This window comes from Panthera tigris, chromosome B4, assembly GCF_018350195.1.
Source record: "Panthera tigris isolate Pti1 chromosome B4, P.tigris_Pti1_mat1.1, whole genome shotgun sequence".
NCBI classification, from domain to species: Eukaryota; Metazoa; Chordata; class Mammalia; order Carnivora; family Felidae; genus Panthera; species Panthera tigris.
In genome coordinates, this window is record NC_056666.1 from 123,376,064 (window position 1) to 123,393,678 (window position 17,615).

The window sequence follows — 17,615 nt, forward strand, 5'->3', positions numbered from 1 at the left end:
AACCACATCCCCGTTCCGTGCATCTGTCTTCTTTTGGCTTCTCCGTCTAGGGCCTGTCAACATTCCAGATCCTCTGCCCTGCCCTGCCCCACCCCAGCCTGGTGGCACGTCCAGTTGGCATGACTGCAGCACGGAAGGAACAGGACTTGGAAGCCGTTCGCTGGTTCTGGGACCTTCCTGTGGGCATTAATGTCATGACTCTGAGCCTGAATGTCGCTGCCGTAATGGGAATCTAGAATGTTCTCACAGACAGGTCTTGAGGCTTCATGGTCCCCATCGATTACTTCTCCTAAGCACTGTCTTATGCTCCATAGAAGTCATTATTGTCGCTTGTGTGAAATTCTCCTTTCTTTTTTCCTTTTTAAGTTGCATTGAGGGGAGTCAGTCTACAGAGTGAAAGCTGCAATTAAAGGAAATTATTTTAGATTCCCAGAGAAGTTATTGTGCCCTTTACCGCTTCGCCACATGGCTGGGGAAGCAGCAATTTCTCCTTCCCCCATCCCCACATCCCGCAGAGGAGAGACCCTCGTGACCCGGAGCCTGTGGTATGGGCTTGTGGGGGGCTTGTGGGACTGGACACAGGGGGGTTCTTCTCAACACAAATAGCATTTTTCCCCTCTATTTGTAGCAAAAGGACTGCTTTGGAAGGCAGCTAACCTCACCACTGGGCTACCGATGCTGCAAAGGGACAGCTTTGAACCCACGAGTGTGGCCTTTATATAATTCAGTGCTCAGAATGTTTGAACTAATAGGCCTTTAGAGATTCTAAAATAACCTCCCCCCCGTTTCAGACTCAGATGATTATTCAGGATCTTAGAACTGTCAAGAGGGGTCCCGTGGGCTGATCAGGGTACCAGCAAAACATACCTGCCATCTGTCCTTAGTGTGGCCACATCAGACATCGCCAGTGGACCCCAGCACCTTTCTCTGTGCTGAACCAGAATGGAGCCTTGGAATCCTTGCCCCGCAGTGCCCAAGCCTGAGAAACCCTGTGCCTTTGTTTGCAATTACAGAAACTGAGACCCCGAGTCTTACGAGTCCAGCTCAAGGAGGCTCTTCTTCTTAGGTGGGCTAACCCGTGCATGCACATACACACGTACACACACACACCCCCATGCTCTCACACATAGACACATGTGTTCCTGTGTGTATATGAACTTCCCTCTCCATACCTTTATTTTTTATTTTTTAAAGTTTATTTGTTTTTGAGGGAGCGCGAAAGACAGGGTGCGAGCAGGGGGAGGGGCAGAGAGAGAGGGAGACACGGAATCCAAAGCAGGCTCCAGGCTCCGAGCTGTCAGCCCAGAGCCCGACGCGGGGCTCGAACCCGTGAACCGTGAGATCGTGACCTGAGCCGAAGTCAGATGCTTAACTAATGGAGCCACCCAGGTGCCCCATCTCCCTATACCTTTAAATCTGAGGTTTTCCATCGGTACCTATTCACCAGAGGCAAATTTGCTGACGCGTCTAAAGAACAAAGTGTGCTATCACACTGAGAAAATGCTGCAGCCATTCAAGCTAGCCGCATTCAAGCTGCAGGAACCTTTGGGAAATTGAGCCACATGGGTCAGACTGGCTATGTCACATGGAACAGGGAAAATGTATCCATGATTGACGGTGGTTGACAAGTCGGGACATTTTTAGGTAGGCAGGGAAATGCAATTCCAGAATACCTTTGATTCAATCAGATCTGGCAGAAAATCCAGTCCTTTCTTAGAAGGCAGAGAAAGGTTTGTTTTCAGCAATTAGCTTCTCTTTGGATAGAATGATGTTCCCTGGGTGTGCAGGGGACACCCGTGTCACTGCCACTCCTTCCCTGCCTCCTCTCCCCTTTCCTCATGTTCTTCAAGACCCAGGTCCCTCCTGCAGGAAACCCCCCCTCTGCTGAGTGCCCACGACCCTTCTATTCTAGTTCGACTCCTGTTGAAATATACTGTGTAATGTTGTGGCTTTCTGTTCCCAGTGAGACATTCCCAAGCTCTCCTCGGGCACCAGCTCCCTTGCAAATCTCTTGGCTCGCTCCTGGTGGTGTTGAGTGGGGTTCCTGGTCCGTGGTGGGGCCTCACTGCGAGCCACGTGGAAGGTTTAGAGGCTTCCCAGGGCAGGTGGCCATGGGAAAGGCCCAGGATACAGAGGGTTGGGCTGGGTGCCCAGGCTGCTGTTCAGGACGGGGGTCTCCTTGCCTTCTGCCTTGTGGATGCTTTGGTGCTTTGACCAGGGGGAGCCAGGCTCTCTGTCGCTGCCGTGTGCTACTGCTCCACTAACTGTTGCCACGGGACAGCGAGAGGGACCTCGCTGCTGGGGTTCTCTCTCCCTCTATACGTGCATCAGCCCATCTGTCCATCCCCTTGGCTCTCAGCCCTGCTGCAGGATGGGGGCAGAGGAGACTGGAATGGCAAGCCGGGCCAATTTGAATTGAATTTTGCTAGCTACACCTTCACTGATGAGCTGAAAGCCAGCAACCATGCACGGAGCTAGGACGGGGCGACAGTGGCTCGTGGCTGACTACCTAGTCGCTTCCCAGGACTTCAAATGTCATCTTGACATTTTACAAATGTTGCCGTGGTGGGAATTGCTGATGGGACCTTCCCTAGAGATGCAAGGACAGCAGCGAATGGTCATACTTTGCTGTTACTTACCGTGCGTTTTGCATTTATTAACTCACTTAAGGCTGAAGGCAGCATGAGCTCCGTTTTATAAAGAAACGAAATCTCAGAGAGGTTAAGTAACTTGCCCAAGGTCACACAGGAAGTAAGGAGCGGAGCTGGGAGTCCATCCTGGGCGATGTGGTTTTATCGTTTTTGCTCTTAACCGGTACTCTATACCGCCTTCCTACTTATAAAATAAAAGTGGAAACCTACCCTTGGAGATCTTTAAAATGGAAGTAGGTCATAATCTCTTTTAGGGCAGTGCTGTGTTAAATATGTAGCTACGTTTATTATTTCCTTACTGAGTACTTACAAGTGTACCACTCGCTCTTTTAAGTGCTCTTAGAAAGCACTTAATCCCCACAACAGCCCTGAGAAGTAAGCGTTACTGTTATCCCCGGACAGATGAAGGAACTGTGGCAAGGAGAGGTTTAGTAACCAGTCCGTGGTCACAGAGCCAGGATGTGACAGAGCTGGGACTGGAACCCGCCAGCCCGATTCCGTATTCTGCACACAGCAGTAAAACTGCCAGTTCGTGAAACTGAACAAGACAAGCTTGTCTGCTTGGTTATTCTGGGGGAAGAAATAGCCAGGGGATAGAGACCCTCCTGGAGTCACCTTATTAGATAGCAGAGCTCAGTTCACGAGACTCCTCAGATTGTCAGAATGTCTTATATTCTGAATGGAGGAAAATGCGAATACCACCTGTTGAATTCACTGAAAGGAACAGTCATCAGGGTTGGTGGACAGGATACTCACAGGCTGATCTCCTTTACATTCTCAGTTACCTTGAAAACTTAGAGGAGAGCCCAGAGGGCGCCTGATTCGATTTTGTAATCTTCCTGACACGTAGCTCCGTAGCGGAGCCCAGCGCAGGGCGTTGGGGGCACAGCAAACTTGCTGGATTGATTGGAAATTGAAATCGTACGCCTGGGAGAAGAAGATAATGGAATGGGGACTTTATCCGTGTGCCTGCCCCAGCCCGGGGGCCCCGGGGCGTGGAAGGTGATGGGGCGCAGGCATCACTGGGGTGGCATCATCAAACACGCTGTGCCAGGAGCCCCCACGGCCTGGCTTGCTTCTTCCGAGGTCCAGTGCTCGGTGCTGGACTCTTGACTCGGCTTCATGATCTCGTTGTACAGTTGGCGGAAAGGACAAGATTGCGAAAGAAGCCCTCTTTGCAGTCGGAGCCCTTGGCCATCTGAGCAGCCCGGCTCCACGTTCTGCCAGATTGCTAAACTCAAACGGTTAACGGACTATCTGACAGCCCACAAAACCGACACACCCTGTGTTTGCTCTCCCCGGTGGCTTCAGGGGAGTTTGAAATGAGCATCTGTGAGCGAGGCTGTGATCCAGCCCTTTTGCGAGGCTGTGAATTCAATCAGTGGCTCCCTCCCCTCCCCCCACCTGGCTGCTTTCCACACCTCCCGCCCCCCCCTTCGTCCCCCCCCCAATAAAGGGTTAAGTTTCACAAGAGTCCGGCTGAGGTACCCCTTTCTCTCCTTCACCCACGCCCTGTGTATTCCTCTCCCCGTCACCGGCTTTGTTGTTCTTGTAGTCTACGAGAAAGTTGACTCATTTTTAACATTTAACAAGCCTTCTCCCTCCCACCAGTAGGTGTGTGAGCAGCTGGGGATTTTTTACCATCTGTGAACCCTCCACACTCCCAGCAAAGGCTTCTCCTGCTTTTGCAGCGCTGTGCAGCCACCCCAAAACCACGTGCCTTCTCTGTGTCCCGTCCACCTTCTCTCACAGGAGGAATTGAGCTGGCTGGCGATGGGCGTGGGATGACCTCACGGAGAAGCCCACTCCTTTCCTTCCTTCCAGAAAAACGGGCCAGGCAGTTCGTGTTAGGGATAGAGACGTGAGGGCGCAAGTCCTTGCCCTTAAGGAGGTCACGAATTTGGGCGGAAAGGCAACAACATGGAGGTTACTGATTGCTACTGTGTGGTGAGTGCCCAGGCGTTGCGCCTTGCCAGAACGATCTTTTTAGTTTTTTTTAAAGTTTATTTATTTATTTGAGAGAGACAGAGCGTGCGGGGGAGGGACAGAGAGAGAGAGAGAGAGAGAGAGAGAGAGAGAGAGAATCTTAAGCAGGCTCCGCACTGTCAGTGCCGAGCCCGACGTGGCTCACAGACCGTGAGATCGTGACCTGAGCTGAAATCAAGAATCAGACGCTTAACCGACTGAGCCACCCAGGTGCCCATTTACCAGAATGATCTAATCTCGTCCTGTGAACACCCTGTGAGCTTGAGACGTTTTCTTCTCCTCGTTCGAGAGACGAGAAAACGGCAGGGAGGAAAGGTAGGTAGACCAAGGTCAGGCAGCTCATGGGTGGCAGACTTGGTAGTCTGTCTCCAGAGGACAAACGACATTATTTATGGAGCGCCTACTCTGTTCCACGTAGCAAAGGCTTGCACACGTACTGCCTTTCAGTCTCCGGGAAATGCTCTCAGGATGGTTTTTTCCGGAGGTCATGGCTCGCTGAGGGTCACGTGGTAGGAAGTGACAGCTTGAGACTGATAGCAACGTTTGTCTGATTCTAGAACTTGGGGCTCTGACCCCCCCTCCATCCCCCGGGCTGTATCATCTCTCATCACAGCAGTGCAAGATTTCCCGTGAGACCCCGCCACTTGTTAGACTAAGCGGGGCAGCTGTGAAAATGACTCCGGGACCACGGGCATAAAGTGGAACGCGCCCAGGGTGCCCAGCTTCCGTGTTCCCCCTAAATGGACTCCGTCAACAAGCATCTTCTGAGCACGTGCTATGTGCCAGGCACTGTCATCACAGTGAGCAGGAGAGGGGGACCCAAGGGCTTGACGCTCTGAGGGAAGGGGCCTATACTCTCGGGAAAACCACGCAGGATCGTGGGGTAAAGGGATGCTGGAGAAAGCCTCCCTCAGGCGGGGACACTTGAACTGCAACCTGACTGAAATGGGGGCGAAGTAGGTCATGGCTGAGGCGACTGAGAAGGCAAAGAAAGTTCCAGAAGCAGGAACAGCTTGACAGTTGGAAGGAACGGAAGGCCCTGGATGTGTCGTAAGATCTGTGAGTCGTTCTGTGTGGCCAGAAGGGGGCATTCCGTGGGCTGGGGCGGGGTGGGGTGCCGTCCATATACCTTCCTGTCTGAGACACTGAGCCACGTGGTGGAGTCCGCTGTGTGAGCAGCAGGGCTGGGGCCCCTCCTTCATCAGAAGGCCCCCTCGTCCTTCCCTCCTTTAGCGGTGCTCAATCATTATTTATTGAAGTATCCCTTGGCCTCTTGCCTAGAGAGTGGAGAAACTCAACATCTGGAATAAAAAGGTTGGCTTCTTCATCATTCATTCTGGTCACCTCTAAGCCAAAGAGCCGTGATTTGTAATCACAGGGTGGATGGCACGCACGGCTAGGTTGTGTGTGTGTGTGTGTGTGTGTGTGTGTGTGTGTGTGTGTGTGTTTCAATAACACAAGTGTGAAAACAGTCATCTCTTAGACTTGTTCCCTCCCAAGCACATCCACAAGCACCAGATTCGCAAAGCCATGAGCAGCTGACATTGCCTAAGTGCTCTGTGTGTGCGCCTTAGTGGTTGAGCGCTGCGTTTGCATGGCCCAGTTAGCGCACCTGAGAACGGTGTGAGCCTGATACGGGTTTTGTTCCCACTTGACAGCTGTGGAAGCCAAGGTCCGGAGAGGGGAAATGTAAAGAGCGCAAGGTCACGCGGTGGGGAGAAGAGGGGCCGGGGTCTCTGCCACAGCAGCCCTTTGCGGGCGGCCAGGGGCAGGTATGGCGAGGCCCGTTTTACAGAGGGGGAAGCCCGAGGCTCCGCGGGGAGACTGTGGAGACAGTTGGCTCTGGAATCTGGGCGTTCTGGTTCTGGCTGATGGTCTGTCCACGAGCAGCGGGGAAGGCGGTAGATCGGTGCACTGTGTCCCTTGCCCTGACTTGTTCGAGGACTCAAAGTCAAGGGCCTCCTGGAAGCCAAAAAGGGGCACCAGGCAGCCTTACCTGGGGAGCAGGAGGTGGCGGCGGTCCCTGTGGCCACACCCCTCCGGGCGTTTCCAAAGCCCTTGCAAGGGCTGTGTCTGGTTTGTCCCCCGCTCCTCATTGCTCCCAGGCCCTTTAATGCACCCAGATCCCCCCAAGTCACCCGGGATGCTTTTCAAAGGACAGCCTTTTGGGACTTGAGATGGGCTTATTCAGGCAGGATCTTGACTGGGAGGTCCTGGAATCTGCCTCCATCTCACCCCAGGTGGTCGTGAGGGGTGGTGATGTTGGAGAGCCACCCATCTAGGCCTCAGTACGGAGACCCCGAGAAGGGTGGACACGGCCGCGGATTGACTCTGAGGTTCCAGGCATGATGCTTAAACAAAGGGCCATGGTTACGTTGGCCAGGGCAGAGGTTATTACCATCAGGCCCAGACATTTTGGGAACATGCTAGAAATAGCTCACTGGCTGAGTGTTTCTGTTTTGCATCAGTGTGATTAGGTGTGTCTGGGGCTGCAGCCTAAACTTTTTTTTTTTTTTCTTTTCGGGGGAGTGGGTGGGTATCTTTTAAAAAACACTGTGGTAAAATGCCCATAACCTAAAATTTACCATTTTAACCATTTTAGGTGTCGAGTTAGGTGGCGGTAAGTTCATTGTTGTTACATCTAGAGGACTCAGAGGGAGATGGCCCTGGGCCCATGTTAGGCGCTTAATACCTGCTTTCAGGTGACAGAGGACTTGTGGGGATTATTGGGGTGATAGGTAAATTATTACACATTGGGTAGGCGTCCCCGCTCCTGACTTCCTTATGAACAAACTAACTTCAGTCTGAGATGCTGGTCAAGGAGAGGCTGGTGAGCTATGTTTAACGCTCAGTTTCTATTTCTGAGCCAGGCAGGATGATGAGTTCATTGTCTGGTCAGTGCCAAGGGCAACTTCCCCTGCCTCCCCTAGTTACCCCAGCAGAATAGAGGATACCTCTGTGAAACATCCCAAGTTTCCCTCCTATGTGGGTGCTGGTAAGAGGCTACTCGCGGCCGTGACTGGGACTAAACTTTTCAAATGCTGCCGTCTCAAGGCCGATCTGGTTAAGCACCAAACAAATGGGCCTTTTTCTATTTAAGAGGAGGGTTTTTTTTTTTTTTTTTTTTTTTTTTTTACTGTGTGTCAACAAAAGATCTGCAGACAATCCTGTTATACATTTCGCACTGCTGACTTCATAAGCATAAGAGTGCTTACGACCCATTTACATTTTTTCGTGCGTTTGTGTTTACTTCTGTGGTTACCATGCTCTGAGGAGGCCACCAAATCTGGCCTGTTCAGTGTTGGAACACACTGCCAGTGGAATTTTGGTGAGCCTCAGGGCCGTGGAGAGGAGAGCACTGGATCGGCCGGCGGGCTGAGAGTTACAGAAGTATTGAATTTTGCAGCTGGAAGGGATCTTCTATAGAGTTAAACCCCCTAATTCAAGAGGGGCATATTGAGGCCCAGAAAGGGGGAGTGTCTGCAAGGTCACCCCCTCTCCCCCCGCCCCCGTGAGGAACTCAGCCCAACACTGGCTTCCTGGTCTCCAGCCCACAGACTTTCCACTGCATCAGACCTTCCTTGTCCTTGAACTCTGGCTTCTGTCGACTGGATGGAGTGCAGTATTAGAAGCCTAAAGATAAGTTTTCCTGAGTCAAGGGGTCTTTCCAAATGCATGTGTGTATTTTGTGCCTGCTCTGTGTTTCTGCTCCTGTATTTGGGTGGAATGAAACTTTGCTTCTGAGCAGACCTTTCTATTTGAGTTTCTTTCCTAAGATCTTTATCTTCCTGATTGCATTTCGGAACCCCCTGCCTCTGTTCTGATGAGAGTGCTGGGTCCATTGGCCCTCTCGCCGGGATGCCAGCACGGCTGGTTGAACGTGGACGATTGAGTCATCAGCTTTCTGGCGTGGCCTCTCCTCTCCTCTCCCAGAATCCTGAAGTCCCGTCTGATACTCCCTGTCCTTTCCGTCTGGGAAGGAATTTGGATGTAAGCAGAGCTCTTGGTGATAGCCATTCTAGAAGAGGCAATGGGGAGCTGGCTATTATTGAGAGATAGACCAGACCTCTCACATTCCCGAGCAAAACCTAGGAAGGTTCTGGGTTCATAGGACTTGCAATTGTCCCAGCTACAAGGGCAGATCAATTAATTGAGTACCATATGTTTATTGAGGACTTACTCCTCAGAATAGGAGGTACAAGAAGGAGTTTAACTCGGCCTCTGAGTTGGTGCCTGTGTGCCCCGTAAGGGGCTTAATTACGTGCCTCTGTTTCCTCGTTGTCCTTAAAGAAGCCGAGAAAGATGCGAAAGAAGAATCGGGGTCACTGCTGGCCCGTGAAGCTCGGCGAGGGCGACATCTGTTGTGGTCACTGCAGTGCGGTGTGGACGCAAGACTGAATTGAGTCTCGGTGACCTGCGTCTGGAGTCTCTGCTCTGCCACTTGGCTCCGTGCCCCTGGACAAGTCACTTATGTCCCTGGGCCGCCATTTGCTCATCAATGGAATGGAGATGCAGTGATTCATCTTGTGACCATGCCCGCGCCATGTACCCTCTCTGACTTCGGATTTCTCACCTTTACAATGAGGGGCAAGTGGGGATGTGCGTGGAGGGCTGTCGGAACCGCCAGACAGCTAAACATTATTATCATGCCCGTGGCAGGAATAGGCTATTTTACTGCTTTATCTCGAGTGAATTAAAAGAATTTTTTTTTGGTGTTTATTTATTTTTGAGAGAGAGAAGAGCACAGGTGGGGGAGGGGCAGAGAGAGAAGGAGACACAGAATCCGAAGCAGGCTCCAGGCTCCAGCTGTCAGCGCAGAGCCTGATGCGGGACTTGAACTCAGGAACCGCGAAATCGTGACCTGAGCCCAAATCGGATGCTTAACCAACTGAGCCACCCAGGCGCCCTTCAAATGAATTTTTACGAGCCTAAATATGTTCTAGTGTGGGTAACTTCCAACGGCCTGTGGGTGGATGTGTCCCCTGGGCTGTGCCCTTCAGATCCCCAGCCCTGATCCGGTGCTTGAATAGCTCTGTAGGCCAAACATCCCTGGAGATAAAAGCTAAGTGTTTAAGGACCCCATTGCTGTACCCAGCTGACCAGAAGTGAGGCTTTGGATCACCTGCTGATTCTGAATGGTCTCGCTTACCGCATTCTCACCAGCATTGATAATCGAGAGGGACCTAGGAGCCATTATTTGCAATTCAAGCTCACAGACAGTGGTCACGTTAGATCAGCCCTGAGTCCCCAGTCCTTTATTTTTGATGGACATTTAAAGAATAAGGCCTGAACTTTGAATAAAACCATTTGCCTTTTGCTTTCGAGGCCCTGCAGTTACTTCATTAGGGGATCGGAGCCAGAAATCATTTGTGACTTCTCCCCCATGCATTAGAAGTTTGGCGGATAAAGTATCTTTTGTGGTTTCTGTTAACAAGCAGGAAGATTCCAGGCTTAAGCCAGAGTATAAAAGAAAATTGAAACTAAAGACTGGTTTTTGGGTTTGACTAACGTTTCTAGCATCGTTCAGCCACAGGAGAGCCAAAACGTTTGACTGTATGCACAGGCTGGTATAATAAAGTTCAGGATGTTAAAAAAGGGGGTTAGTTAGGTCAATGAGGTGGGACCTTACTTAACACTGCCTGTTTCGGAACGCCATGACTCTCAATTTCTTACTTTCAGTTTTATTTATGTATCTTTCAAGAATTATTTTAATTCCAGTGTAGTTAACACGCAGTGTTGGATTCCTTTCAGGTGTATGACATAGCGATTCATTAGTTCCGTATATTCCCCAGTGCTCATCAAGATGAGTGTACTTTTAATCCCCTTTGCCTGTTTCATCCATCCCCACACCCACCCACCCTTCAGTTGGAGTGTTAAACCTTCTTGCCCCATAGACATGTAGGTTTGGGATAAATTAAGAGAAGCCCGCGTGGATATTCAGTATGTCATGCCATCAGAGAATGGCAGACCCAATATGTAACCGAGCCTTCCATATCTACAGTGGGGCTGCAGGTGTGCCCCACAGGGATCGTCCTGGCAGCCTAGAGAACCTAATACCTTTTCCCCTGTACTTGTCTCTTCTGCTTCTATGATGTAGCTGGCCCCTGGAACGAGGAAGATTTTTTATCAAGAAATGGGTGCACAGGGACGCCCGAGTGGCTCAGTCGGTTGAGCATCCGACTCCGGTTCAGGTCATGATCTCACCGCTCGTGAGTTCAAGCCCCGCATCGGGCTCGCTGCTGTCGGCACAGAGCCTGCTTCGGATCCTTTTGTCCCCCCCCCCCCCGCCCCCCTTTCTGCCCCTCCCGTGCGCATGCTCTCTCTCTGAAAAATAAAGAAACAACAAAAAAAGAAAGAAAGAAGAAATGGGTGCTCAGCCCTCTGATGCTCCCCTATGTCACTTGGAAGGAAGTGAGATTTTCGCATCTCTTATGGTGACATGCTTGCGTGAACAACTCAGAATTTTAGGTTCCAACATACTGGTGAATAAGCAAGTGAAGCCTTGAGTGTTGACATTGACTGAGATCAGAAGCGAGTGAAAGGCAAAGGTTGCCTCCCCTGCTGTTTCTGGCCATCCCAGTTCTGTTCTGACTCTTCTCTCCGGCAAGCCCTCACCCTTGACTTTGGACACCCAGGAAGGATTTCTCTATCAGCCTTTTCTGGGTCCAACCTTTTACAAACTGACATCCTCACCCTTCTGGACCTTGGGCCCTGATCCCAGGGATGTTGACCTTCTTTACCTTCTGCTGGAGGAATAACCTCAAACTTGCTCAGTTGGCAGATCATCTGGAAGTCATGGTGATATATTAATATTTTTCGCATTAATACTGTTGATATCTATACATGCATATCAATCTATATATGATTCAAACATAACAGAGTTAACTGTTTAACAAGGTTTTATGGGAGAAGAAAATTAGAAAATTCTACCCTGTTTTAGATGTTGTGGCTTTTCAAAATTTGAGGAAGCTGGTTATTATTTAAGTGGCAAAACATTGGAAAGTTACTAGGAACCATTGATCTAAAGGAACACTGGGTTTCCAGACTCAGCAAGATCTAGGGCAGTTATTTGGAGGAGGGTTGGGTCTTAGGACAGAGGGTCTTTCTTTTTTTCTTTAAAAAAAATTTTTTTTTAACATTTATTCATTTTTGAGAGACAGAGCACGAGCAGGGGAGGAGCAGAGAGAGAGGGAGACGACAGGATCCGAAGCAGGCTCTAGGCTCTGAGCTGTCAACACAGAGCCTGATATGGGGTTCGAACCGATGAACTATGAGATGGTGACCTGAACCAAAGTTGGTCGCTTAACTGACTAAGCCACCCAGGCATGCCTCCCCCCACCTTAAAAAAATCGTTTTTAAATGTTTGACAGAGGGTCTTTCTTGAAACTGCTGAAGACCCATCACCCCCGGTCTGCCCTGACACCCACAGGGTGTGGTGGCTTCCACTGCCGTTCAGGGCACCGGGGCCAGTGTCCCTGGAGCTGTGATGCATGGCTTGCGCACGGAGCTGGCTCCGGGGTCTTGTTATCCCAGAGCTGTCTGCCTGCACCCCAGTGAGCCCTCGCTCCGGGTTCACCCTCAGAGGGAACAGGGCGTTTGATGCTGCCCCCTTTGCCATTTGGACTTGGAGATATTTGTTTTGGCTTGGAAAACAAAGTATCAAACTTGCAGGAGACTGAGAGAGCAGAGAGAGGGAGGAAATAAAGAGGGAGAAAGAAGGAAAGAAAACGTGCAGGGGGCTGAGCTTGAAGTGGAGGTCTGGGGACGTGGGCTGGCGGACCCGTGAAGGGAGTCGGGGATGCTCCTCACGTCCCCCTTCCTGGTCACCTCCTGTTCTATCAAGTGGAGGAGGCTGCCGCTGTGAGATGCATTGGGATTTCAGGGAACTTACAAACCATGCGGGTACTTTCCCTTGTGATTCTCATCAGGGAAGTTACAAACTTACAAACCACGTGGTACCTTCTCTTGCTGTTCTCCTCTTACCGGTGAGAAGCCTGAGACACAGGGGAGCGAAGACACTGTTGCGGAAGGTCACTGGCTGGTTACTGGAGAAGCTGGGATTAGAAGCAGGAGCTCTACCGCCCTTGGGGTTTACCCTTAGCCACTTTGCTCTACGAAGTCCCTGTTGTTGCTGCTGTTGCTGCTGCTGTGTGTGTGTGTGTGTGTGTTTGAACAGTTTTAAGTTTACTTATTTTGAGACAGACAGAGAGCGTGCATGCGTGCGTGCACACGTAAGTGGGGGAGGGGCAGAGAACGAGGGAGAGAGAAAACCCCAAGCAGGCTCTGCACTGTCAGCACAGAGCCCAGTGCCGAACCATGAGATCGTGCCCCAAGCCGAAATCAAGAGTCTGATGCTGAACCGACTGAGCCACCTGGTCGCCCGTTTGAACACTTTCATGTCAATGTTTTGACCTAGCTGAGTCGGACAGGTGTGTTTGACTCAGCTCCATTACTTTTTCCTAAGTAATTTCAACCCCCATTTCCATCTTTTCACATTATTAACTCTTACTAGGGGATGGGCCCAGCGTTGTGAAACGCTGCTGCTTTCTGTGTGTTTCACGTCTGCTCTGCTCCCTTCCTCTCCTATATCAGGTAGATCTCTACTGATAACACTCAGAGATAATAAACATTTACCTGCTCCATCAGTCTGCAGAATCTCTCAGGTGCTATCTGTGTGACTCTGGCAAATAACCTGTTTGAATTTGTTTCTGTAAAATGGAAATGATAACACTTAACGTTTCAGGATGGTCCCAAGGAAGGGGAGGTTAAATAACATTTCCCCGAGTGCCCTGCATTCAGCATGGCATATCGTAGGAACGCCACATACGTTCTGCTTAGTTTTGTCCCCCTCTTCTCTGGGTCACCCACGCGGTTGGTGGCAGCAAGCTCAGAACCAGAGCCCTTCCTGATACGCCTGGCCTCTTCTCGTCAGATCCTCCTGTAGCTCTAGACATTTGCAAACACCCTCTTACTGTTTTATGCATTTTAATTTGCTTGCGTAAATAGGTCCTGCCTGGCTGACTTTGAGAAGAATTTTAATATCCACACTCACGCTGGGCGCGTATGCTGCCCCCCAAGAGGCCAACCTTCCTGTTCATCGTAGCAACAAGGATATTGTGCACAGCTTTCTTACTTTTTGGAGAAAGGTGGGATTCTGTCTCTCCATGTTGTCACAAAGCTTTATCCACCTATCTGTCTATTAAAGGAAAAGAGAAGTCACCAAATGCTAAATATTTCCCTAGGGAAAATCACCCCAGTAGCTTTGGGCCTCTTGCACCCTCCCCCACCCCCCGCCGGGTTCATTGCCTTCTCGCTGCAGGTCTTTAGAGAGACTGTGGAGTGAGGTTCAGTCTTGCATCTTGGACTCACTAGAAGGGATGGAGGGAGGGAGGGAGATGGGGAGCGTGGGCACGTTTAATAGGCCACAGCTGCAGTGGTCTTTCCTTCTGACCACATTTCAAGAAGAATAACATTTGAAGCAGAGCATGGCTGCCCCCAGAGCCTTTTCTATCCCCGCCCCCCACCCCCCCGCCTCCCTCCACCCACTTTCGGATCTTCTCCAGCGCCTGCTTTTCTCCGCCCCACCCCTACACCACTTCTTGGTAACAGCAACTTAAGTTATACTTCAAGCAGCTCATAGTCCTGAGACCTGCAAGCATGAAGCACGCTCACTGTGTTCTTCGTCAAAGACCATTCTTTCTTCATCGTTGGGAGAAATCCAACTCTTTGTTTAGAACTTTCCTGGCTTTCAGGAGCATCTGTAACATTTAGAGTTGATCTGGATCCGGCATTACGTTGATGTCATCATTGTTAAGTAAGAAAGATGATAAACAGCGTGGAAGAACGCGTTTTCGTGTTTATACCTTGTCATTTATACGTATATATATTTATGTGGCTGAGATTCCGATCCTCATAATATTTTGAAATCGGCTGCTTTTACTTAAACCCCTTCTCCGTGTCTTCATGTTATTACTTTTAATAACAGTATCATTTCTGAGTAGTTAATACACTGTGATTTATTAACGATGTACCTTAAGTGAACTATGATTTATGAAATGATTGCTCTAGTCATGGGCATTTTTCAGTTGTTACAATTTCTGGCCATCGGAGGGGAAACATTATGGTAAGCATCTTGGTGCGTAACTTCTTTAGCTTCTGTCGGTGTCATTTCCCGAGAGGGAAATCGCTGGAGTCGAAGGCTATAAACATCTTCATGGCTCCAGTGACATAGTACGTGTGGGGATATTTTAAAAATTAGTATTAGCATCTTGTGCCAGAAAAATGTCAGGAGAACACAATACACATGAACAAGTTAAAAGGATAATTCCCATCCTTAACCCATGTAGACATATGAAAATGAAACTACGGGTTTGGGTAGCATGTGTTTTGTTGTGGGGGATAATCTCTTTCTAGCCGTCTCTTGCTTCTGGAGGAGAGGTACACACGCCGTCTGTTCAACAACCCCCTTTCGGCAGCCCGCAGCTGCCTCACGCTCGTCTTGAGCAAATGCAGATTGGTTAGACCTCCACCGTAAGTCACCAACTCCCCTCGCCGATCTGTGAAATCATCTCGTGTCCACAGATGAATGTGTACGTATCATGTCTGTAACAGTGAGATTTCCGGGTGGAATAGAAGAGACTTTTGCAATGCTGTCTTGGGGAACGGTTAGAAAGAGAAGGTATTACCAGACATCAGGAGTGGTACCTAATTCTGGCTTACTAAGCCCTTACGACGGCCTGACGTGGATTACTTTATTTTGTCCTCACAACATTCCTACTAAGTAGGTACATTGTTAGCCCCATTTTACAGAGAGGTGACCGAGGCCGAGAGGTTGGAATACATTGTCAGGGTCATACAGGACCTGAGCTCGTGTGTATTCGTTTCCTAGGGCAGCCTTAACGACGTACCACAAGCTCCGGTGGCTTCAACAGCAGCAATCTGGTCCCTCGCAGTTCTAGGAGCTGCAAGTCTGAAAGCGAGGTGTTGACAGGGCCGGAGGCTCTGGGGTAGAATCCTTCCTTGCCTCTTCCCGGCTTCTGGTGGCTCCCGTCAGTCCTTGGCGCTCCTTGGCTTGCCTGTAGTCGTGCCCCTCCACCCTCTGTCTCCATCTGTGCAGGATCTTCTCCACGTGTGTCTGTCTCTGTGTCCTCTCCTCTCTTAGGAGAACAGCAGCCATTGGATTTAGGGCCCACCCCAGTCCAGGATGACCTCATCTTTTTTTTTTTTTTTTTAAACGTTTATTTATTATTGAAAGACAGAGACAGAGCATGAGCATGGGAGGGACAGAGAGAGAGGAGGAGACACATAATCCGAAGCAGGCTCCAGGCTCTGAGCTGTCAGCACAGAGCCCGACACGGGGCTCGAACTCACAAACCGTGAGATCATGACCTGGGCCGAAGTCCGACGCTTAACTGATTTAGCCACACAGGCACCCCAAGGATGACCTCATCTTAAGTTAACTGATTATACGTGCTAAGACCGTATTTCCAAATAAGGTCCCATTCTGAGGTGTTCGAAGTGGGCATGAATTTCGGGGGGGCCACTATTCAATCCACAACACCATAGTCTAGCCAGGACCCCTTTCCACCTTCTAGGACAGGGTGGAGAAAAGGGAAAGAAAACAGAAGCCTGGGAATGCTCAAGTTTTGCCTAGGTGGCCTTGAGACAGACAAAGGATGGGCGACCGTCCCTGTGTGGCCAAGAGGGAACAGAGATTCGTGCAAGAGGTAGGGTGCCCGGCACAGGCCAACTGCATTTGAGCGAAATTACCCTGCACAGAGCTGAACAGCTTTCTGTACTAGAGGGGAGAGAGTGGATTTGGGGTTAATGCCCCGCCATGCTTGAGTGGCTTGCATAAAGGTTACCTGAAATATTTCCCTTCTCAAGCAGCCGCATTATTGCCTGTCTCTGAAGCTGCAGGGGAACCCCAGAGGCAGACATAAATGTCTCCAAGTCGTAAAATCAGACTTGGAGCACCAGCCACAGGGAAGAAAGGATTTTGGCATATTATCTGCATCGCTGCAAAATACATTTATAAGCATTCCAGGCAAACTGCAGGGGAGAGTATAGAAAGTCTCCAGCATGCAAGGAAGGGTAAATGAAAATTAGTAACTGAACAATGTCCGTAATTACTTCTTCAAGGTATAGAACATAATTAAGATGAGCTGTCCTGCCCGTGCTGTCTCTCTTGTTTTATTTAAGGGAACATAAAACATCATTTATAAGGGCTTTCCTAGGTGAACTGCCAATTTCAATTCCTTGAACTCTGTTTTTCCACAGGGTCTTATGTTTCTCAACAGTAAAATTTGTCCACTCCTGTCGGGTTTTCGGGAACGGAATGGGGCTGGGGGTTGGTTCTCCTTCACCCCAGACACTCAGATTCCCCACCTTCTGTTACTGGGAGGGTTTTCATGTCATTGAAAGTGACAGTTGTGTACAGAAAAAGCTTCTAGAAAAACAAGGCTGCAAGTCTAGGATGCTAGCCTTTAAGTTAAGAATCTGACTCTCCTCGGATATGGAGAAAAAGGATCTCTTTTGCACGGCTGCTGGAAATGCAGACTGGTGCAGTCGCTCTGGAAAACAGTATGGAGCTTCCTCAAAAAATCAAAAAAAGAACTACCCTACGACCCAACAATTGCACTACTAGGTATTTATCCAAGGGATACAGGTGTGCTGTTTTGAAGGGACACGTGTACCCCATGTTTATAGCAGCACTAATGACAATAGCCAAAGTATGGAAAGAGCCCAAATGTCCATCAATGGATGAATGGATAAAGATGTGGTATATATAGACAATGGAGTATTCCTCGGCAATCAAAAAGAATGAAATCTTGCCATTTGCAACTACGTGGTTGGAACTAGAGGGTATTATGCTAACCGAAATTAGTCAGAGAAAGACAAATATCATAGGACTTCACTCATATGAGGAGTTTAAGACACAGAACAGATGACCATAAGGGAAGGGAAGCAAAAATAATA

The 17,615-nt window shown here is 49.7% G+C and overlaps 1 protein-coding gene across 7 annotated transcripts in view; it reads left to right on the plus strand.

Annotated features, from left to right (window-relative positions):
- The window catches only part of CHST11 (carbohydrate sulfotransferase 11), a 262,006-nt gene that overhangs the window by 95,156 nt on the left and 149,235 nt on the right, over positions 1–17,615 (plus strand). Inside the window, exon 1 of one of the 7 annotated variants that reach the window (XM_042993067.1) lies at positions 4,877–5,696. The exons of the other annotated variants lie outside the window; for them this stretch is intronic. Within the exon in view, the coding sequence (XP_042849001.1) occupies positions 5,681–5,696 (16 nt within the window). The 5' untranslated portion in view covers positions 4,877–5,680. Of the gene's footprint in view, positions 1–4,876; positions 5,697–17,615 lie in introns of those variants that run through there. 7 annotated transcript variants of the gene reach the window in all.